The sequence below is a fragment of the Lutra lutra genome, chromosome 2, assembly GCF_902655055.1.
Source record: "Lutra lutra chromosome 2, mLutLut1.2, whole genome shotgun sequence".
Classification (NCBI taxonomy): domain Eukaryota; kingdom Metazoa; phylum Chordata; class Mammalia; order Carnivora; family Mustelidae; genus Lutra; species Lutra lutra.
Genome location: NC_062279.1, coordinates 48,123,134 through 48,145,488, shown reverse-complemented (window position 1 = coordinate 48,145,488; position 22,355 = coordinate 48,123,134). Strand labels below are relative to the sequence as shown.

General features: G+C 38.9%; 1 protein-coding gene across 5 annotated transcripts in view; it reads right to left on the bottom strand.

Annotated features, from left to right (window-relative positions):
• Positions 1 to 595: 595 nt before the first annotated feature.
• The window catches only part of CDCA2 (cell division cycle associated 2), a 48,224-nt gene continuing 26,464 nt past the window's right edge, over positions 596 to 22,355 (bottom strand). For all 5 annotated transcript variants that reach the window (XM_047717381.1, XM_047717380.1, XM_047717382.1 and 2 more), the window contains 5 exons: positions 21,981 to 22,059; positions 20,642 to 20,730; positions 19,311 to 19,448; positions 8,419 to 8,590; positions 596 to 5,296 (listed from right to left, as the gene is read on the bottom strand). In XM_047717381.1, coding sequence (XP_047573337.1) covers positions 4,068 to 5,296; positions 8,419 to 8,590; positions 19,311 to 19,448; positions 20,642 to 20,730; positions 21,981 to 22,059 — 1,707 coding nt within the window. In that variant the 3' untranslated portion in view covers positions 596 to 4,067. The remainder of the gene's footprint in view (positions 5,297 to 8,418; positions 8,591 to 19,310; positions 19,449 to 20,641; positions 20,731 to 21,980; positions 22,060 to 22,355) is intronic.

Genomic DNA, 22,355 nt, shown 5'->3' with positions numbered 1-22,355 from the left:
AAAATCCCTGTGCTTTTGAACTAGGTAGGCAAAGATTTCTTAGATAAAACACAAAAGCATGAGACATTAAAGAAAAAAAATTGATAAGTTAATAGATTACACTAAAAAGACACTGCTAAGAAAATAGAGAGACAAGCCACAGACCGGGGAAAAATATTTGCAAGACACAGCCAATAAAGAATCTGTATTCAAATAAACACAGAACTCTTTCACTCAACAGGAAAACAGTAAGTAAAGAAAATGTGGGCAAAAAATCTAATAGACACTTCACTAAAGAGGATACCAGAATGGCAAATAAGCGCAGGAAAAGACGTCTCCATCATTAGTCGTTAGGGAAACCTCCATCAAGACCGCAGTGAGATGCGGCAGCACAGCGACCAGAATCCTACAATGAAGGCGGCAGACGGTGCTGGGTGCTGATGAACATGCGCGGCAAACTGCACGCGTTGTGGGTGAGCATGCGAAATGGTGCAGCCACGAAGGAAAAGCCTGGAAGTTTCTCAGAAAGTTAAACATATCCCCACCTTACACCCCAGGAATCCCCACTCCTAGGTATTTACCCAAGAGAAATGAAAACATCTCTTAAAAAAAAATGTTAATGTTCATAGCAGCTTTATTTGTAATCGTCAAAATACAAACAATACAGATAGCCATCTATTGGTGAATGAGTGAAGAAACCTGGTACATCCATAAAACAATACTACTACTTAGTGATAAACAAGAATCAACTACTTATGACACGAAACGTGGATAAATCTCTAAAGCACTCTGCTAAATTTCAAAAAAAGACAGAAGGCTATTAATTCTTACATCCATTTATAGGACATTGCGGAAAAGGCAAAACTAGAAAGACAGAAATCTGCTAAGTAGTTGTGAGGGGCTGGGGTTGGGGGGAGAGGAGGCTGTCCACAAAAAGGGCAGAGGTCTTCCGGGGTGATGGAAATGTTCTTCTGCGGTAGTCATTATACGACTGGATGAATTTGCCAAAATTCACACTGTACTCTTAAAAAGATCAACTTCACTCAGTTTAATTACACTTTAATAAACCTGACTTCTGTAAAAACGAAATTCTTTCAATCTAAACCATGAATCGGGCATTAATAATCCTTTCCTCCTTGTTACACCAAGTCTAAGCCCCGAGTTGGATTCCACAGCTCAAGGGCCAGTTGAACTGGGGCAGCGAGAGAAAATGGAAGTCAAGTGGCATTCAAGCAGAGGGAGGACAACGTGGCAAGCAGAGGGAAAGGAGATGCATCCCAAAATCTTTATGAAAGACCTGGATCAGGTATGAACTGTGGAGGATAACTTGATATCCATTTAATTTTAATTTCAGGGAATTGATCTTACGGACATTTTCACACAAGCCAGGCGCAGCTTGGGTCTCCACAAGGAAGTGGAGACAACTAGCATTTTTGTTAGTAAGGAGATGTGCAGAGTGTACAACTCTATGCAGGGATTGGAAAGAATGAAGGAGCATGAGGCCTCCCCATAACAACACGGTAGTTTATTGAATAAAAAAACTGAGTTGCAGAATGGCACATTACATTGATCCTGTTCGAAAGCATGTTGACACAGGCGAAGGTCCGGAAGACGCAGGCCAGTTGTTACGTGCTTACACAGAAAGCTTTCGGAAGAGGCAGGTGTGGATACAGGATGCTCACATGGGGTGAAGAAGACAGTTTTCAATTGTGTACCGTTCTCTACTTGTTCCAATAGACATACAGGACCTTTGATGATATAAATGAGTGAAACTAAAAGTTAAAGAGAAGCACCCAAAGCAACAGTGACTAGCTGCCCAGGGTTTAAGGTAATGTAGCCAGATGTCATGCTGCCATCTTCTGGAACAAACAAGCATCTACAGGATCAACAAAAGATACACAGATTTCCTAAGGCAGAATGTCAAGGGTTACTGCAGTAAAAAAGATAAGGCAAGTACAAACTCTTCCGAAGCCCAGTTTCTGATTCAACCATTGATGAAAAGAAACAGCTAAAAAACAAGCAAGCATGATCAAATACAGAAATAATTAACTTTTCACAAATCTTAGGATACAAATGAGACAGTGGATAAAATTATGTCCAAATTGCTTTGATTTCTCAGACCTCTTCTTTTTTTTGAAAAACTGCCCATTTGTTATTTACAAATATCAACAAAACATTTATACCCACACACCCTAAAACAACAAAATGCATCAAGGGTTTACATTTTTAACTGGAGATGCCAGAAAACAATTTTACACTTGAAAACTCAAGCCAAAAAAAATTCCACAGATCAAATGTTTCCCTCATCCTCATTAGCACATTTTAAGAAATAAAATAAGCATGTGAAATTCTTAAAATTCAAATATAACTGAGATCATACATGATACAGCAAAAAGGGGGAGAAAAAAAACGATCAGTAGTTTTGGCCTTCACATTAAATGAGGAGAACAAAAAGCTTTGTAAAAAAAAAACTCTTAAACATCGCATGCTTCTGAAAGTTTTTAATCTTTTCTTTTTAAATTTACCAAAACCAAAATGCTTCGTTTTTGCAGGGGGTGGGGGGACGGGGGGGGGGGGTGTTGTGGGGGGGTTGACTGTTTTCAGTGTTAGAGATCTGCCAACCATACCAAACTATAAACGGGGAGGAAAAAGAGTCCATAAATAATTTACGTGTAAAGATAAAAGAATTTTTTAAACAATCCACCTTTTAGCAGAAGAAATTGGGGATCACTTTGAGTGTTAATGTAAAATACATTTAGTCTTTAGCAGCAGGGCTTCCAGACCTATTGGTGCCAAGAAGGTAACAAATAGTCTCTCTCTGAGGCCGGGGGAAATGGGCGCTCAGCAGGAGCTTTCTTCCCTGTTGTGTTATTTATAGAGAGCTCTATTTGTTAACATGTTTCTGCTATCAGGGAGAGGGAGAGTTTAATGATTTAAAGGATTTCAAAGACAATTGTTTAATGATACAATGATTTATGTGCATTCACAAATTCCAGATATATAGCAATTTAGATTTTCAAACTGCTGTCATCAAAACAGTGATAGAAGAGCACACTGCTGAAATGTAACTGGAAAATCTGAAACAAGTGATAGTACTTGCTGTTGTGAAATAGAACTGCTGGAAAAGACCATGTTAAAAAAGAAATCAGCCATCTACCACCACCTTCATGTTAAGTAAACGAATTTTCCAGTGCCCTTTCTTATGAGTTTCTGGATTAAAAAAAAAATTTTGTTTTAATGGAGAACCATGAATTAAATCCCAAATTACTAACTTGAGATTTCTTGGAATAAATCCTAAATGTGACTAAATAGAATGATCTGGAGGATGATTCAACTAAACTGCTCTGTTTTCACCAAAAACCAGTCCTGCACCTCCCACCTCACAAAGCATGTAAGAATCTTGTTTGAAGGACAAAATATTTTCACCCGTTATTTATAAACTATATATTCATTTTATAATGCTAGATTTATAATATTCTGATTATTGAAAAAATTTTCCAAAATGCCATGTTTAGGTTTTTATTTTAACCTATTAATATACAATTTTCACTTGAGACAAAGTAAATCATTAAAGCTTCTCAACTTTCAACCAACAAGTCTTATGATTTCTCTATTTCCTGTTAACATTTTTTAATCCTTTTTTGGGGGCAGCATTTTAAAACACGCCGTTACTCATTTTCTAACAGTGTTTAACCTTGTATTTATTACCTTCAATTTTTACATAATTACATTAATTCCATCATTTTGTTTTTTAAACTCTTCTCATGCAGACAGAATGAGTCACTTCTAAAAGACAGTTGTTTTTTACAACGGAGACGAGACTCTAAAGCTTCAGTGAACATGTACTACTGTGAAAGCTTTAGTAAATATGTACTATTTGGGGAGGGAAGAACATTTTTAATAGAATGTTTCCCTTTGGGATGAAGAAATCACTTATTTCTACTTACAAATAGGTTCAACTCAAATGATTTTATTTGAAACTTTTAAAACACCGAAGTTGAACAAAGGACGAGAAGCAGAATGAAAGGATCTTTTTAAGCACAGATGGTTACCTTCTCTGCAGCCACAGGTTCTGTAGGAAATGCCAGTCACTGCTTTAGTTCCCGGACATGTCCCACTCTTTCGAAGTCCTTTAGGGAGGTCTCTCCCTTTTGGCTGAGAGAGGTTCTTCGTTTGAAGCACTCTGACTGAGTCGTATCTTTCGAATTTGTGAGTATAGATGTACAGAGGCTCTTCCTCCTCTTTCCAGATGAGTTGGAAGCCCTGGCAGCAAAGCCCTCCCTGTTTTCTTTACCTGACACGGGGAGCGACAGATTCTGGTTCTGTCCAGACGATGCAGTTTCTTGAGAGAGGGACAAGCTTTCAAATCCTCTGCTGTCAACCGTACATATTGTTCTCCTTTTCATTCTTTGGGAAGTGCAGGATGTGGAAGGAAATGGAAGTGAAATCCATACAAGCCCTTCATCTTCCAGATCTTTCCGTAGCCTTGTGCTACGTCTTACCTTTGTTTCGCTATTTGTTCTCTGGAAGGTTTGCTCTATGGAGGCGGATAAATCTTTATACAGTTCAGAATTTTCTAAACCAATTTCTAGAGAGTTGCTCACCACGTAGGGAGGTTTGTGATTTCCAGTTTTTTCCAAATATAAACTCTGGCCGTCGGAATAACACGTAGAGCGCCTTCTGTGCTTCTTTTCTCCACCACTCACACCCGTGCCACTTTGACCTTCTATAGAGCTTCTTCCCAAAGCTGCATTCAGACTTTTACTGTCTTTTACATGGTCACTTAAGATCTCCTCATTTTTTAAGTCAGATGTTAAGGGCATGGTCTGCCGTTTTCCTTCAGTAGCTATTAAAAAGTCATCCTGTTTTTCATACTTTATGTTTACATTTTCTGAAATTTTAAAGATCTGAAAAAGGTTCTCCACATTCTGACCGGCAGCAGCCAATTCCCGGGGTGGCGGGACGTTACTGGATTCTGCATCGTCTGATGCCAGGGGCTCTGCGGTCACAGGAGCACAAGAAACATGACCACTTCCACTCTCGGAGCCGGCTCTCAGTCCGTTTTCGCCTTCCAACTTAATTTCTGCTTTTGGAATAGTTTTCTGTTCATTAATGGCTATGGCACTTTTATTTAAATCTTGCTCTAAAGTAGCGTTGATAAGCGACAAGGACCTTTTCATGAAAGGGCTGCACAATGCGGACAGATCATATTTATTAAAGCCTTGACTCATCTGCAAATCTTCCAGGTTCTGGGGCAAAAGATTCTCTCCTTTAGAAAGCTTTGTTTCTTCAAGTTCGCCATTGGAGTTGAAATCATCTAAGGGCATGTAAATAAGTTTAAATCTCACTAAAAAGTACCAATGGAAAGAAAGGTCAACAGATCAAACAGGTGTCATATCGTATTCTGTGTTTTAGGCTTTCAAAACTCACAAGACTTACAAATGCTATGTCGTACTTGCTCCCATCTGTCATCCTGCTCTTTCTTTTTTAGCTCTTCCTCAAGCCACAGGTTAAGAAAATAGGAATTTAATACATGAGTGAATAAAGTACATAACCTCAGACCATGAAAATGAGAAATGTATCTCAAATTGCTTCTTCTATTCTACTGTAGTTTCCACACTACAAGGTCAATTAGTATGAGGCAGCCCCATTTCCCATTTCCCGAAAAATGAATTACTGAAAATGGGTGCCGCCGTGCCTCGGTAACTTCTCTAGCTATGTTTCCCCTGAAATAGAGAAAAGAAAACTTGGAATTTTGGGGGATCTGAGGATTTAGCTGAAAGGGTACTTCTCAAGACGCTTAGGTCTTATGTTTTGTGTTAAAAATTTTAATGTGATTTAGGGTGCCTGGGTGGCTCAGTGAGTTAAGCCGCTGCCTTCGGCTCAGGTCATGATCTCAGGGTCCTGGGATCGAGTCCCGCATCGGGCTCTCTGCTCGGCAGGGAGCCTGCTTCCCTCTCTCTCTCTCTGCCTGCCTCTCTGTCTACTTGTGATCTCTCTCTGTCAAATCAATAAATAAAATCTTTTAAAAAAATTTTAATGTGATTTAAACTGCACTGTATTCTCAAATAGAACTGTTTGTTTCAATATTCTAAAAATCTTCCCCTTCCACTTTAACTGGAAGATACTGCATGTGGAGGCTGTCCTGTTTTTGACACACTCTGTCACATCACACAGGTGAACAAAACATTATCAACGTTTTAAAGCTATGTAGCACAGCCTTAAATAAATACATCTTAAAATAATTTTTTTTTTTTTTAAATGGGGTGCCTGGGTGGGCTCAATTAAGTCTCCAGCTCTTGATTTCAGCCTAGGTCATGAGCTCAGGGTTGTAAGACAGAGCCCCAGGTTGGGCTCTGAGCTCAGGAGGGAGTCTGCTGGAGGTTCTCTTCCTCTCCCTCTGCCCGCCTCCCCAGCTCCCATGTACATACGTGCACACGTGCATGCTCTCTCTCAAATAAATAAATCTTTAAAAAAAAAAATTAGGCTATGTAACACAACTTAAACAAATTCAGGCTTTCAGCGTTCTAAACCTCAGTACTATTGGATGCCATCTCTCTTGCTATCTCAGAGAGTAAGGTTTTTAACTGGCCCAGTCAAATAAGTATAAAAAATGTTTTAAGCAAAATCAAAACTGTAAGATATACAAAACATCAGCTGAGCCACAAATCTAAAAACCAGTATTTCATGATTTGATTACTTCAAGTCAGGTCATGTAAGGCAGAGATTTACATAGGGTCCATCAGTGGCAACCAACTAATATGTCAGTTGGGCTCTTTATACAACTTTAAAAACTGATGTTTAATGTATTTTTCATGAAAGTGGCATGCTAAAGAAGAAAGGTAGGGGACAGGGATGGAGGGAGGAAGAGAGGCAGAAAGGGACAGGGAAAAATGGAAAAGGAGGAAGGGAAGATTTTGCTTTAAACCCTTATAAGGGATGATACCCTTTTATATATAGATATATAGATATACATATATTTTTATATATATAAAAAAATACTTCAGGTATTTTTAAAAAAGAAATTCTCTAATAAGATGCAAGATGGAAAACATATACTAACAGTCATTGCTTAAACATCTTTGGAAAAACTCCAGTCAGGAACTGGGGATATAATGAGATCACTTAGTTTTCAGTCTCAAGAGGACTGCAATTTGCAGGGAAGGGAGATAGAGGGAACATTACAAACTTCATGGTAAATAAAGGTATAATGCGAACAAAGACTTCTCCTGGAAAGGCGGCCAGCAGAGCTAAATCTTCAAGGATAAGCAGCATTAGGCCAAGATTAAAAAGAGGTGCGCTGGCCAGCTCCCTGTCCCAAGACAAGCACATAAATGGGCTGGGGCAGGAGCAAGGTGTTTGTGGTGATGGGCTAGCTGTGTTTGTTTAAACTCTGTGCTTTCCGGAAGTTGAGAAGTAGGCAGAAGCCAATAGTCTAGGGCGGCATGTGCCTATTCATCCTTGGTTCTATTATAAATTCTACAGATATGTTGCAAATGGAATGCGGGTTCTACACACGTGATGACAGACAAAGACGGCTGTTTTTAAAACTATTCTATACAAAATTAACACACCAAATGTATGGAAACATACTCTTATTAATTTCAGCATGATTTGGTTAATTTTAAAACTCAGGCATTATAAAACAGAAGCAACTCCAATTTTTATCTAACCAAGGATGTCAGCTGACTTAATCTTTGCTTCTCAACAAAACTGTTTCAAGGTAATCAAGTTCAATTTATAGATGTTATTTCTAGTAGATGCTTTAGCAGTGTGAACTCTACTGAAACATCATAGGGCAAACTTTAAAAATATTTTTGTCCTTGATTATAAAAGATCTATTACTGAGCCATCACCATATTTACTCTTCATGATGGACCATAACACGATACTGAATTCATTATAACAGAATGCTATAAAAAACATAAAATGCTTTACAAAGAAAAAGGATGGAAAGAAGTTATTTCCCCTGAAATTATACAAACTACCTTGTGTCTTAAGTTTCTCTGGGAAGAGGATCCAGAGCTCCCATCAGATTCTGAAGAGAGTTAAAGTTATGAACTACTGCTTCTTTAACTTAAAAATCTCCTGGTAATATGAGGGATGGTTATTATTTTTACAGTGTACAACTGCTTTTTTTTTTTTTTTTAAGATTTTATTTGTTTATTTGACAGAGAGAGATCACAGGTAGGCAGAGTGGCAGGCAGAGAGAGAAGGAGAAACAGGCTCCCGCTGAGCAGAGAACCCACAAATGTGGGGCCCGATCCCAGGACCCTGAGATCATGACCTGAGCCGAAGGCAGAGGCTTAACCCACTGAGCCACCCAGGCGCCCCACCTACAATCACTCTTTAACAGTGACGAGGAAAAAGGGAAAAGAAGGTGCAACAGCAATAAAGTGGAGGAGGGGATAAAACATCAATAGGAAAAGAGCAGAATACCTGAACACAGTCTTCTGGGGCCTGGAGTGGGAGGCATTATCTCAGAAAGCTCAGGCAGCTCCGGAATAGGACTGAGCAGTGGCTTCTTTGAAGCAAGGTCTCTTTCCCCGTATAAAGACTTCTGAACGCTCTTCTTTCCCTTTGCTTTCTTCTTCCTGAAACTTTTTAAAGCCTGTGAAATGTATTAAAATGCCGTAATGGGGAAAGATGTTACACCATATACAATTTTGACCTCTAATTCTTAACAACAACAACAGAAAATTCTTACTGAAAAGGACCATTTAAACTTTTAGAAATTCTGAGTTAGGCGTGGAGGGCTGGGTAGCTTACACAAAGTCAAATAGAAGATGAAGCAGAACTCAATTTACAAATGATCTGATAAGCAATGGTCTACATTTCCACAAAATATTTGCCAAAATAAGTTCTGGGTAAGTGAAAGATGCTATAGATTTGACAGACTTAAGACATGAGATATTTGGGGACGCCTGGGTGGCTCAGTTGGTTAAGCAGCTGCCTTTGGCTCAGGTCATGATCCCAGCGTCCTGGGATCGAGTCCCGCATCGGGCTCCTTGCTTGGTGGGGAGCCTGCTTCTGCCTCTGCCTGCCATTCTGTCTGCCTGTGCTCGCTCGCTCTCCTCTCTCTCTGACAAATAAATAAAATCTTTAAAAAAAAAAAAAAAAAAGACATAAGATATTTGAAAGTAGGATACAGTTAGGATCACTCATGATTAACCTTGAATGAGCTATCTACTGGAAGCTATGGGATATTGTCTTCTGCTCAGAGGTTTGGAAGAAGAAATGACAGTTGTGTACACAAATGTTAAAGATAACACAAAGCTAGGTGAGGTGCTTCCAACAACAGATGATTCCATCAAGACTAAAACGAGTAAGTCAAAATAAGATGGGTTAATGAGCACAAACAGAAGATGACAGACAATGGCCTGGTAATAACTGATGGAAAACACGTGGGCTTCTATATAAATTAAAACTGTTCTAATAATATCTGGAATGCAGTATTAAATTCAGTTCTGACTGCCATTGTTAGCAACTGAGAACTAAGGTTCACTGTTAAAAAAAGAAGTTTCACCTAGAAAGGACTTCGGGGAAACTCAAACATTGCATTGTTATGAACAAAAAGAAATACACTCAGTGTGTTAATACTGGAGAGAAATGGACTTTAGGTCAACATAAAGAATATGTTTTTAGCAGATAAAGCTGCCAAAAAATGGAATCCATTCAAACATTTATTGAGAGATCACTATGTATAGGTATTAAATGGTAAGGTGGAAAAAACTAAACCGAATGTGATTTTTAGGGGGCTCCCAGTCTTAACAGAAACATATAAATATTTATATATATAAACGATATATATACATATCTATTTATATATAAATATATAAACCGTGACAGACGATATGGACTGAGATGGGTACCTGGCCTACAGGGGCTCCATAAAGCAAGCAAGGCCCTCGTATGCAAATGGTAAGAGCCTGAAAACAATGAAGGTTCACTGCACAGGGATTCAGGGAGTGACAACATTTGATTTCACATTTAAGAAAGATGATTTGGGTGAAAGCATAGAAACTAATGATGTGAAAGAGTGGCTGATGTATTCAAGAGTACAAAAATGGCACAGAACTGTATGTTCCTTGAGATATCTATAGATATCCTGTGAAAACAAAACAAAATAAAACATTCCATGGAAAAATAATTTTAGAACTGTACAAGATAAATGTTCCTCTTGGTGATTTATAATATACATTTAACATTACGTTCTCTGAGAAGTCCTCAGTATAAATAATCTCCATACACATTAGGAATATGCTGGGTTAACTATTTTTCCATGAAATATATATATATATTTTTTTATGGAACATCTGTTGCCATTCCATGAAACAGTTGGGGAAACAACAGCTTGGTCAATGGATGTGGAAACCAAGAGAAAAATCTTAACTTGGGCTCCAACAGATGAGATTCCATCTCTGGTGCCAGATGGCCGACTCTGCCACATAAATGCCTTCCCATCTTAGGCAAGTCACCTCACCTCTCTGTACCTCCACCTCCTCCCTGCAAAATGGGAACCACATCAGCACACATCACAGATCCCTGCGGCGAGTATGAAGTTAGTTAACATAAGTGAAATGGTTAAAATTAGGCTTGGGCCGTACACAGAAGATCTGTGTCAGCTCTTCTCGTTCTCTCACATTCCTTCCTAGCACTATGAGAACAGATACAGGGAAATTTTTTAAATTTTTTTTTTTTTTAAAGATTTTATTTGTCAGAGAGGGAGAGAGAGCGAGCACAGGCAGACAGAATGGCAGGCAGAGGCAGAGGGAGAAGCAGGCTCCCTGCTGAGCAAGGAGCCCGATGCGGGACTCGATCCCAGGACACTGGGATCATGACCTGAGCCGAAGGCAGCTGCTTAACCAACTGAGACACCCAGGCGTCCCTTTAAATATTTTTTAATACCAAATTATGATCAGTCTTACTGTGTGACACAGGCACTGCACATTAATATGTTACAGTCACTGTTGTCAGGTTATAACTTCTAGAATAGCCTCTGATTCATAGGTACAGAAAATACCCTTTTAGTAGGATTTTGGACATCTTTGTTTATATGAAACATCTCTAGAACCTGCAACAGTGCTGGCACATAATGACTTCTCAACAAACAAGAACAAATGAATAAATGTGAAAGGAGAGATCTAGCTTAACTTCATAAAATTTGCTACCCACGATGAAAAGCTAATAATGCTTTCTCATTGTTATGGACCAGCAGAAGTACACCACCCAAAGACAAGAGGAAAGAGTAAAGCACTCATACTCTCACGAATATACGTCTAGTATTGCTTGTCCATCATAAGGTTTTATCTGCATGGGCTAGAACCTTATCAAAATTTAAGTCTGCTCCAATACAAAAAAGCCTTGCTGATACTGTAACAAAGCCAGCCGCACATGACTGGGATCCTAGGGAAGCCACAGATCTACAAATGTAAGGCTGGTTTATGATTTAAAGCAGATGGACAACTGAAGGTATTATCCCCAAAGTGATTCCATTTATTCCAGAATCACCAGTATTTCTTCTCAGTGAAGGAGATCATGAAACAGACATAAATCCTTATCTTTTATTTGCATAAATAATACTTAAGTTGCTTCCAGTGAGTTGCTTCAAAATTATTTAAAAATAATTCATGTACATGGCAACAAATCAAATTGTACAGGAAAACTTATGATGAAAAGCACGTACTTCCTTACTCGTCCAGTTTACTTCTTGGTTCCATTTTTAGTTCTTATAGCTAGTTACAGCTCTCTAAAGAGGCTCATAGTGTTGTATTTTTAGCTTTCTATGGAAAATTTAAGCACACAGCAGGTAGAATAGTATATTGAACCCCAGGTACCCATCCTCTAGCTTCAACAATTACTAACCTATAGAAATCAGGATTCATTTATAATCCCCTTCCCTCGGATTATTTTAAAGCAAATCCCAGGCATTACCCCATTTCGTGTGAAAATCCCTACAGCATCCCTAGGAGATAAAGCTCCTTTTTTTAATTCCATAATAAAATGAAACCTTTTATTACTTGGCATTGTATTTTATTTTTTTTTTATTTTTTTTTTAAGATTTTATTTATTTATTTGAGAGAGAATGAGTGAGAGAGAGCATGAGAGAGGAGAAGGTCAGAGGGAGAAGCAGACTCCCTAAGGAGCTGGGAGCCCGATGCGGGACTCGATCCTGGAAGTCTGGGATCATGACCTGAGCCGAAGGCAGTTGCTCAACCGAGCCACCCAGGCGCCCCGGCATTGTATTTTATTATTGATGTTTCCCTTTTACAATGTCATTTACCCCCAGCTTTATTGAGATATAATAGACAGATAAAATTTAAGGTATACAATGTAATGACTTGAGTGAGAAAAGCCAGTCCCAAGAAGTTACATAGAGTGTGATTACATTTATATAACATTTCAGAAATGACAAAATGAAAGAAATGGAGAACACATTAGTTTAAGGTGGGGACAGGCATGGGAAGTAGGCAGGGTTATAAGGGCAAGAGGAGATCCATTTATTTTGACTGTTGGTATTTTTCTATGTGATACTGTCTAAATTTTTACAGGCTATCACTGGGGGAAACTGGATAGAGGGTACTTGGGAAATCTCCGTAATTCTTGTTACAACAACCATGTATCTAAAATGATCTCAAAATAAACATCCCAGACACAGAGAACAAAAACAGCAATTCTCCCTATTATTTCCTCAGAGATCTAATTTCTCCAATTGGCCCATCAATGTTTTTTACAACTGTTCAAAATCAGGATCCCAATAAGGTCCTCACACATTCCATTTGGTTGGCAGATCTTATAATCTATAGTTCTTTCTTCCCTCACCATTTGATGAGTAAACTGAGGAACTTGTCTTGGAGAATTAGCCAAGTTCTGGATTTGGTTGACTGCAATCAAGGTGTCTTCATTTTCCTCTCCCCTACACTTCCTAAAACTGGTCATTAGATGTAGGCTTGATTAGATTCAGCTTTGATTTTTTTTTTTTTTAAAGATGATTTCATGGGTGCCTGTAGACTTCTTCATTGCATTGGAAGGACCATGTTCTCTCCCCTGTGACACTGTGATTGACCGGGGGGGCTCAGATGTCCACTGCAATCCATCCATTCTGACTCCCCCATCAGCCTACTACCTCATGACCAAAAACTTTCATGAAAGTTTTTTTTTTTATTAGTAGAAATTCTCCTATAAGTAATTCCCTCATCAACTATTTGCTTCCCAGAAATAAAACTTCTGTATTTTCCAGTTTTCACAAAAACGAGCTGGTGTCCTAGATAGCTCCAAAGGTGACCTTTAAGATTTTTTAACTATTATAAACTGAAGTATTTTTTTTCACATTTGAAGTCTGTTTCAACCCACTGCAATTGTTTTTTTTTTTTTTTCTTAAAGATTTTGTTTATTAGAGAGACAGTGAGAGAGGGAACACAAGCATGGGGAGGGGCAGAGTGAGATGGAGAAGTGGGCTCCCCACTGAGCAGGGAGCTCCATGCAGGGCGTGATCCCGGGAACCTGAGGTCATTACCTGAGCCAAAGGCAGACACTTAACCGGCCAAACCACCCAGATGCCCAGCCATTTTTATTTCTGATAGTCACACTGTCCTATCTTTGGTGAGTGGAGCCCTTCGAAATGGTTTGAGGAACTTCCCCGTGGCCCCAGTGGTTTCTTTCTTTCTTTTTTTTTTTTTAGGATTTTATTTATTTGACAGAGAGAGATCACCAGTAGGCGGAGAGGCAGGCAGAGAGGAGGAAGCAGGCTCCCTGCCGCACAAAGAGCCCAATGCGGGGCTCCATCCCAGGACCCTGAGTCCATGACCTGAGCCGAAGGCAGAGGCTTTAACCCACTGAGCCACCCAGGTGCCCCCCCAGTGGTTTCTTAAAGCTTCCCTCACTGCACACTGGTACAGACCCAGGCTCGTTTCCTACATGCGCTGTTCATAAATCCGAAAACAGCCATTTCACTCCGGAATCTTGATCACTTTTAGTTGAAAATGGTATTCAGAAATGGCAACCTAGGTACCAGGGTTGCTCACTGCTTCTAAACCTTGACAGAGCTAGGAGGTCTTTTTTAAAGGAAAAAAAACCGTGAGTCCATACTGACGTCTCTAATTCAAATTTAGCCTAACAAGATTCTGATTTTGAATTTTTATTTTTTGTCTAATGATAAAGTCTAGATTCCTGACAGTAAAAAAAAAACCCCACAAAAACCTTTATTTTCTTTATTCTAGATTGCGCTCCTCTCTCAAAGGACTCTTCATACTGTTTGTCTTTGGCTTTTTCTCCCACTTTTATGAAAAAATTTATGTGTGTGTATGAATACGTTTAATGTACCCTATTTTCTTAGGTAAAACGTAGTATATTCGTTTGTCATATTGGCTGTCATAACAAAACACCACAGACTAGGTGGCTTACACAGTCTTAATCTCTTGTCTCACAGTTTGAGGGGCTGGAAGTCCAAGACCAAGGCATTGGTGGGGTTGGTCTCCTCTGAGGCCTCCCTCTTTGGTGTTTAGATGGCTGCCTTCCTGCTGCCTCTTTATGTGGTCTTCCCCCTGGGTGTGTGCTCACTTAGGGTCTCCTTTTGTGTCCAAACTTCCTCTTAAAAGGACACAATTAAGACTGAATTAGAGACCATCCCAATGGCCTCATGTTAAATCAGTCACCTCATCAAAGGCCCTATCTCTAAATCGAGTCACATTCTGAGGTACTGGAGGTTAGGGTTTCAACAGAGAAGTATTTTGGTGACAGGGTGGGGGAGGGATCACAATTCAGTACCAAGAAGCCTACTATATATGTTATTTTACACCTACTTTTTTTTTTACTTAACAGTAAATACATCCTGGCATCATTCCACCATTGGATATTCTCTTCACTCTACTTTATAGCTGCAAAATACTTTGTCAATACGCCTAGTTTATCCAACCAGTCTCATACTGACGGACATTTTGGTTTTTTGGATTTTGCATTACAAAGGGTACTACAAAAGATAACTTTGTTCATATGCCTTTTTGCACTTTTGTCATTGGATCTGAGACAGATTCCCAGACATGAGATTGCTGGGTCAAAAGGTAAATTTGTTTCATCAACTTTTAAAATAGATCCTGAACCCCTAATCCATAAGACAGTTTTAGTACTTGCTATGGCCAGGCATCATTCTAAGCATTTCACAAGTACTAACTCATTTAATGCACACAACAAGCTTATACATTAAGTACATTACCTTTATTTTAAAACCAATAGAGAAATCAAGAATCTTGCCTGCCATTCCACTGGTAGGAGGTGGTCACGCCAGAATTTAGAACCCAGGCTGTCTGGCTTCGGAACGTGCACATTACCCCTTACACTGAATGCTAACACCCTCACTGACATCTTCTCTACTCACTTCTCACCTTCCAATTCAGCTAATACAGATCGTCTTGCACAACAATCAGGTTCTTAAAAAGCTTTGCCCTTAGTTGAAAACAGCATTTACCTTAGGACTGCCAAGGACAAATCTTGGCTTCCTTTCCTCTGGCGCCCCCTGTAGATGACTCTTGGCACTAGAAAACATACCTTTCCTTACACTCCTTTATTGCTTGAAATCTCACTAACTATTGCTTCATGTTTACTCCAGAACTTTTATACACGGACTTTTATTTGAAATGGTATAAGCATATAATTGCCTTTCTTTTTCTTCTTATATGACATGCCTTCCACTTTCTCAATCATAGGTCTTTTCGTTTTTCTCTCCAGAGACCTTCTCCCTGGAGCACCCTTTCCTTCTACTCAAATTGGGACTGGTTGCTCTTCTGGGCTGGCTGAACAACCACGTTTGGAGATTTCCCTTGCATCGCTCTCCTGTATTATTAGATCCACTGTGTCCTGAATCCTTAAGCTTACTTCCTCAGTTTGCTAGAGTATCTCCTTTAGTAATGCCCAAAGAAAAACTTGCAGAGTCCTTGAAGTGTCTAAATGTCTTTATTTTTTTCTTTTACACCTAACTGAATTTGACTGGGTACAGAGTATTGGGCTGACATCAAGTTTTGTTCAAAACTTTAAAGGTCTGTTCAATTACCTTTCACCATTCAGACCGCTGGTAAACTTGATACTCTCAGATTCTTGTTTCCCGGGAGGAAAAGTCCACTTTTCTTGTTATCCTTATTGTTCAATTTCATAATGACAGGCTGAAGTCCTGGCTTTTTTTTTTTTTTTTAATTGTACTAGGCATTCAGTAGACCCTTATAACCTGAAGACTCTTTTCTTCCACTATTGGAAACCCCTTCTTTTGACAATTTCTCTCATTCTATCTTCTTGTTCTCAGATACCTACATAGTCTCCTAGATTCAGTTTTCACATCTCTTACTACTAGTCTGTTTCTCTTTTGCTCTACCTTCTGGGATACTCCTTTATCTCTAGTCCAATGACTAAATTTTATGTATTTATGAATATTTCTCCCTCTGCTCCTTTTCTATAGCATCATCTTCTTAGTTTTATGCAGATAATATTTTCTTAAATCCGAGTATGTCAGGTCTTTTTAAAATAAAGTTTCCTTCCATCCCCAGAATAATCTTTCTTTATGGGGTCAGTTTTTCAACTTTTCTTTTTTTTTTTAAAGATTTTTTATTTATTTATTTGACACACAGAGAGAGATCACAAGTAGGCAGAGAGGCAGGCAGAGAGAGGAGGAAGCAGGCTCCCTGCTGAGCAGAGAGCCGGATGCGGGGCTCGATCCCAGGACCCCGGGATCATGACCTGAGCCGAAGGCAGAGGCTTTAACCCACTGAGCCACCCAGGTGCCCCAGTTTTTCAGCTTTTAAATATAGATCTCTCATCTCTGGTTTCTACTGAGTTGTCTGATTTTACATAAGAAAAGACTGGATAAATTGGTCTGAGAGTTCCCTCTGTTTTCCAGCAACTCTGTTTCCTGCAGGGAAATCCTAATGGCAGCTCTGTGCAGGGTCAGGCAGGGCAGAATGGGGAGTCTCAACCATAGGCATTGCTTGAGGGCAAGAGCAAGCTGTCAAGACTATGGGACCTTCCAAATGCCAGAATGAGGGCTTTCACCTACATGACATCATCTGTTCTGAGATGGGAGAACCTGACGGGACAGGGGGTGGGATGCCAACTGGTGCAAACTGTCTCATATACAAAACTTCAGTCTTTCTGTTTTCCATTACCACTTCCCATTCTCACCTTCTACTGGAACTGCCAATACTGGGCACAGAGTCTCCTGGGATCGTGCTATGTGCTGGCTGGTTCCCAATGCCTGACTCTTACGAGCACATTCTGGGCTGTAAATCTACATCTTTCACCTGTCAATGTGCCCTCATCTGCTTTGTCTTCCAGAGATTCACTGAAGGCTGTCCTCTGTTGCTTAACATCCTTCCTCCCTTCCTTCTTCTTCCCATTGCTATTCTGAGTCTAGTCTTTTTATTATATCAATTATTTTAATTCCAATGTGTCTGGGAGGGGTTGGAACAAACCTTAATGCTCAATCCTCCTTGAACTTTCTGGCTATCGAATTTTTTTTTTTTTTAAAGATTTTATTTATTTATTTAACAGAGAGAGATCACAAGTAGACAGAGAGGCAGGCAGAGAGAGAGAGAGAGAGGGAAGCAGGCTCCCTGCTGAGCAAAAAGCCCGATGCAGGACTCAATCCCAGGACCCTGAGATCATGACCTGAGCTGAAGGCAGTGGCTTAACCCACTGAGCAACCCAGGCGCCCTCTGGCTATCGATTTTAAGTCAAAAAGTACATGTACATTCTTTGTAGCAGTTTTTTTTTAGTCTGAAGAAAACCAACTTCTAATGTACTAATAAAGATGTATGCATATTTTTGAATTTATGTGGTTTTTTTTTCAACAAGGGGATGTTTCAAAGGAGTGTGATCTAAAAGAGGGATTGAACCAGGAAAACTGCCAGTTTTTTCGGCTTTGCTGACCTGCAGATGTTTGGGCCATGTTTAAGTCAGTTTTTGTTTCATGGAACACAATGGAAGTTTACTAACTGTTTTGGGGAGGTGTTGGGGTAAGATTGATGAGCTTAGTTTTGGAAAAGTTGGTATTTGAGGGGCCTGTAGGATGGTTTAAGAAGAGAAGTCTAGTAGGCCATTAATCATGTTTATAGATAAGACAGATTTGGGACGCATCAACCATGCTGCCAATGACATCACCCAGAAAATATACAATTTAGAACGGCAATGAGGAGCTCCAGGTAATACAAACTAAGGGTGGATGGAAGGAAATAAACCTGTAACAGAGACTGTAAAGGGATGTTCTGTTATGTCAAATGCTGCTGAGGTGGCAAGTAACTAAGCATGAGACCTCAAATCAAAGGCTGCTCTCAATTGTCACTAAGTTTCTCAACACCTTAGGAAAATAATTCCAGTGAAGAGGTGGAAAGTGAGAGCAGACTTCACACAGTATCTGCAGCTATGACTGCCATAGGATCACCGATGTGAGTCTCTCCAGGACTAACGTTAGATGGCAGGAGGGCGGTGGGGGACCAATCCAGACGAGAAGTGGAAGGAAAGGGATGGAGAATGGACGTTACTGACAAGAGTTGGTGAAACAGCTCAGGCAGTTTGAACAAGGAAACGTAGGAAGTAACGGGATATCTGAATGCCGGAGGGTACATGGAGGAGCCAGAAGATCGTTCATACCAGAAGAGGTATGTAAGGGAGTGAGAACACTGGCAGGAGAGGCCGCTGGGATCAGCAAATGGGACAAAGTAGTGTGTACTATTAAAAGTAGGAAGGTCTTAGGTACCAGCAAGCTGTGGGGAAAGGCAGAGGAAGGCCTGGATCACTGAAGTGGCCGAGGTCCGGTGACTAAGTTAAGGTGCTAGATCAGCCATCCATAAAGAGATCGTGAAGTCCCCGAGCCAGCACAGGCCTTGAAGTGTTGAGGAAGATGAAGAGCCAATTTCTAAATTCTCCCTTAAATACAGGAAGAGATCCAGCCCTGGCAGAAGTGAAAGCATACAAGGGCAGATGGCACACTCATCTTTGTCTAAGAAATTAGAGGATTCCTTTCATAGGGTGAGATTAGATGAGATTCAAAGGTAAGAATCAATTTAACACTTGAGTGCTGAGTTTTACTGTGTTGAATGTACATAATACAATGAAGAAAATATAAAAATGGTCCTTGGGTAATTATAGCTGATTACATATATTATAAAATACACACACACACACACACACACACACACAAATTGCCTCTGGCCCTTTCTATTCTATGATGATTTTAATACTCTTGGTCTGATGTTAACTAGAAAAATTTTGTTTCCGTGCATTCCTAATCATACAACAAAGATATGTACCAATTAATTCTTCTCTTACTGTATCTTTAAACACACACTTACCTGATTCTTTTTAGGAAGTACTCTTCCTGTGGACTTCCTTTCCTGAGATTTCCTCCTATTAATTTTCTTTTCTTTACAAGGCTGAACTTCTGTATTAAGTAAGTTACAAACATTCTCTTCTGCAAAAGTGATCAATTGCTATAAAGAAAATTTAAAGGAGGGATATCACAAAACACAAGCAAGTGCATTTTAAGATATGTTTCTCACATTTATTTTCCTTCCCACACTGTTTCTACATTTTCTATCCCACTTCCTTTTAATTCACAAGTTCCACTGCAAGTATGTTAACCATCTTAAACCCGAATGGGAGAAAAGAGTAATTACCAATTTCTGATCTTATCAAACGTATACCCAGAAGCATATGCACTCTGTCCATTATTTTATTTTATTTTATTTATTTTTTTTAAAAGATTTTATTTTATTTATCTGACAGAGAGAGATCACAAGTAGGCAGAGAGGCAGGCAGAGAGAGAGAGGGAAGCAGACTCCCTGCTGAGCAGAGAGCCCGATGCGGGGCTCGATCCCAGGACCCCGAGATCATGACCTGAGCCAAAGGCAGCGGCTTAACCCACTGAGCCACCCAGGCGCCCCTGTCCATTATTTTAAAAAAGAAAAAAAAGTGTAAAATTAGTTATTTCTTCATCAAATATTTACTAAGCATCTACAATTTAGCAGCTAAGTGCTGTGGAGTTATGGGGGATGGTGGGGTGGGAACATGTACTTAGCTCATCTAAATGTGAATTCTGGGTTTATCACCCAACAACTTTAGCTAAAAGGCCCATCATGGTATACTATATATTTATAAATTTAGACAAAATTCCAATTTTATCTAATTTAATGAAATAGGAAAAGACATGCATTCAGTGGGAGTTATGCTCCTACGGAATAGTTAAAACCCAGTGTTAAAAAAACGAAAAAAAAAAAAAAAAAAAAAAAAAAAAAAAGAAATATTTTATGAAAAGTTATAATTATGTCATTTTCTGGGTCTGTTAATTACACACTACTCTTCTCCACTATGAACCTCAATAAAATTCATAAAACCACACAAACCCCAAACAAATGTTCCAAACAGATTACCTTCCACATTAACACAAACTTTGAAAGCACTGTATTACTGTATTGTAATATTACTATATTTTTCTTCTAACAGAATTAAAATGAAATCAGAAAAAAGAACATTACCATGGGTTATATGTTATGTAGGTAAGGTATGAGCTCCCAATGATATTAATCAAATCAAGATTTTACCCATAATCACGTGATTATAAAAACAAAAAAAATGTATAGCAAGATTTACAAACAAATACATTGTGCCAAATACAAATACTTACACTACTTCTGTTAGAGGCCCGTGTTATTCTACCAACTTTATGGGAGGCTATTTCCTCGTGGTTTTTTCCAGAGCTGAAGGGATCAGTGCCTGAAGAAGAAGATAAGCAAAATAAGGGTAGCTAACAAAAAGTTGTAAGAGTCATTTTTCAGTTATACTGGACATTGTTTTGGATATGCACCTTTGCTTTTAGCATAATATAATATCTAAACATAAATAACTAATTACCAAAAATAAATTTTGAGATCTAAAACATGTTTTAAGATTTAGAGTTTACTTAATACCCAGAAACTTCTGCCACTTTCCATGGAGAATGCATACCATTTAACCCTAAGATAACACATGAAATCAGATTATAATAAATGCCACATTTTCACTCATGTCCATTTATTCCAAGCTACATTTTATCCAATGAAATTACATAAAGGGCATTAAGATGATCATGAAAATAATTTTTTTAACTTACAAAATTCAGGTAACTATTTCATTTGATCACTTTTAATGTTGTATATGAAAAGCAGTATAATGTGTAAAAGAGCATGGGCTTTGGAACAGACTATGCTTCCAGATTTAGCTCTAACTTCACACTCCAGGTCTTAGATTCTGTACCAGTGAATCTGGTTTGTGTCTTCCAGCCAATGAGAAGCCACTAAAGGATTTCTTTCAGGGGAAAGACATGAATAACTGTTCCCATGACATTTGTCACCCAAGTCCTGTCTTGCCTTGTCACGTTCATAAAGAAGCCAGGGACTTGAAAAGTGCAAGTGCCCAACAGGCCAACTTAATGTTGGTAAACAATTCTGGGCCCTGGAAAATGATCCTTGTGATCCACATCATTCAGTTGTATCAATTGTCACAAGGAGCTTACTACTGACAGGAGTTGAGAGGAGAACTCCAATGCCTGCAGGGATCTTGAAAAACAGGGCCCACCATCTACGGAAGTTAACTGTGGGTGATTACAAGGTATGAGGCCTGGGTGGGCAAGAGACTACTTTTTTTTTTTTTTTTAAAGATTTATTTATTAATTTTAGAGAGAAAGCACACAAGCAGGGAAGGGATAGGAGAGGGAAAGATTTCAAGCAGGTTCCAACTCCCTGTTGATCCTAGGGCCCTGCACAGGGTTCAATCTCAACCACCTTGAGATCATGACCTGAGCTGAAATAAAAGCTGACTGAGCCAACCAGGTGCCCCAAGAGACTTCTTGTAAGCTTTCTATACTATATGGTTTTTTAAACCAAGTATGCACTGTTACAATAAAATTTTTTAAAAAGGAAGTTAAGTTTTAGTTTCATAATGAAAATGACACTTGTCTTTATTTTAAGATAAATAAAAGTTACTACCTGAAAGAGTCTCAGAGATTGAAGACTTATTAACAGGACTCAGAACTGCCAATGATACCTGAAGAGGTTCTATGTTTTCCTAAACAAAGAAAAACAAGAGTAGAAATTTGACATCCTTAAATTCAGTGGACATGTAATGTGCCCAAAAGAAAAAAAACTTTTTTTTCTTTTGGGCATTTTTGTAGATGGAACTGGGGTAAGCATACAGATGGGAAATCAAAAAAAGATTAAGAAAAAAATAAAAGATTAAGAAAAAAAAAATCAGAGCAAAACAAACATACTGAATATAAAAATATTTTACAATATTTACCAATCTTTAATGAAACTGCTTACTAACTACAGTCCAACAAATAAAATATTAAATGGAAGCAGTCA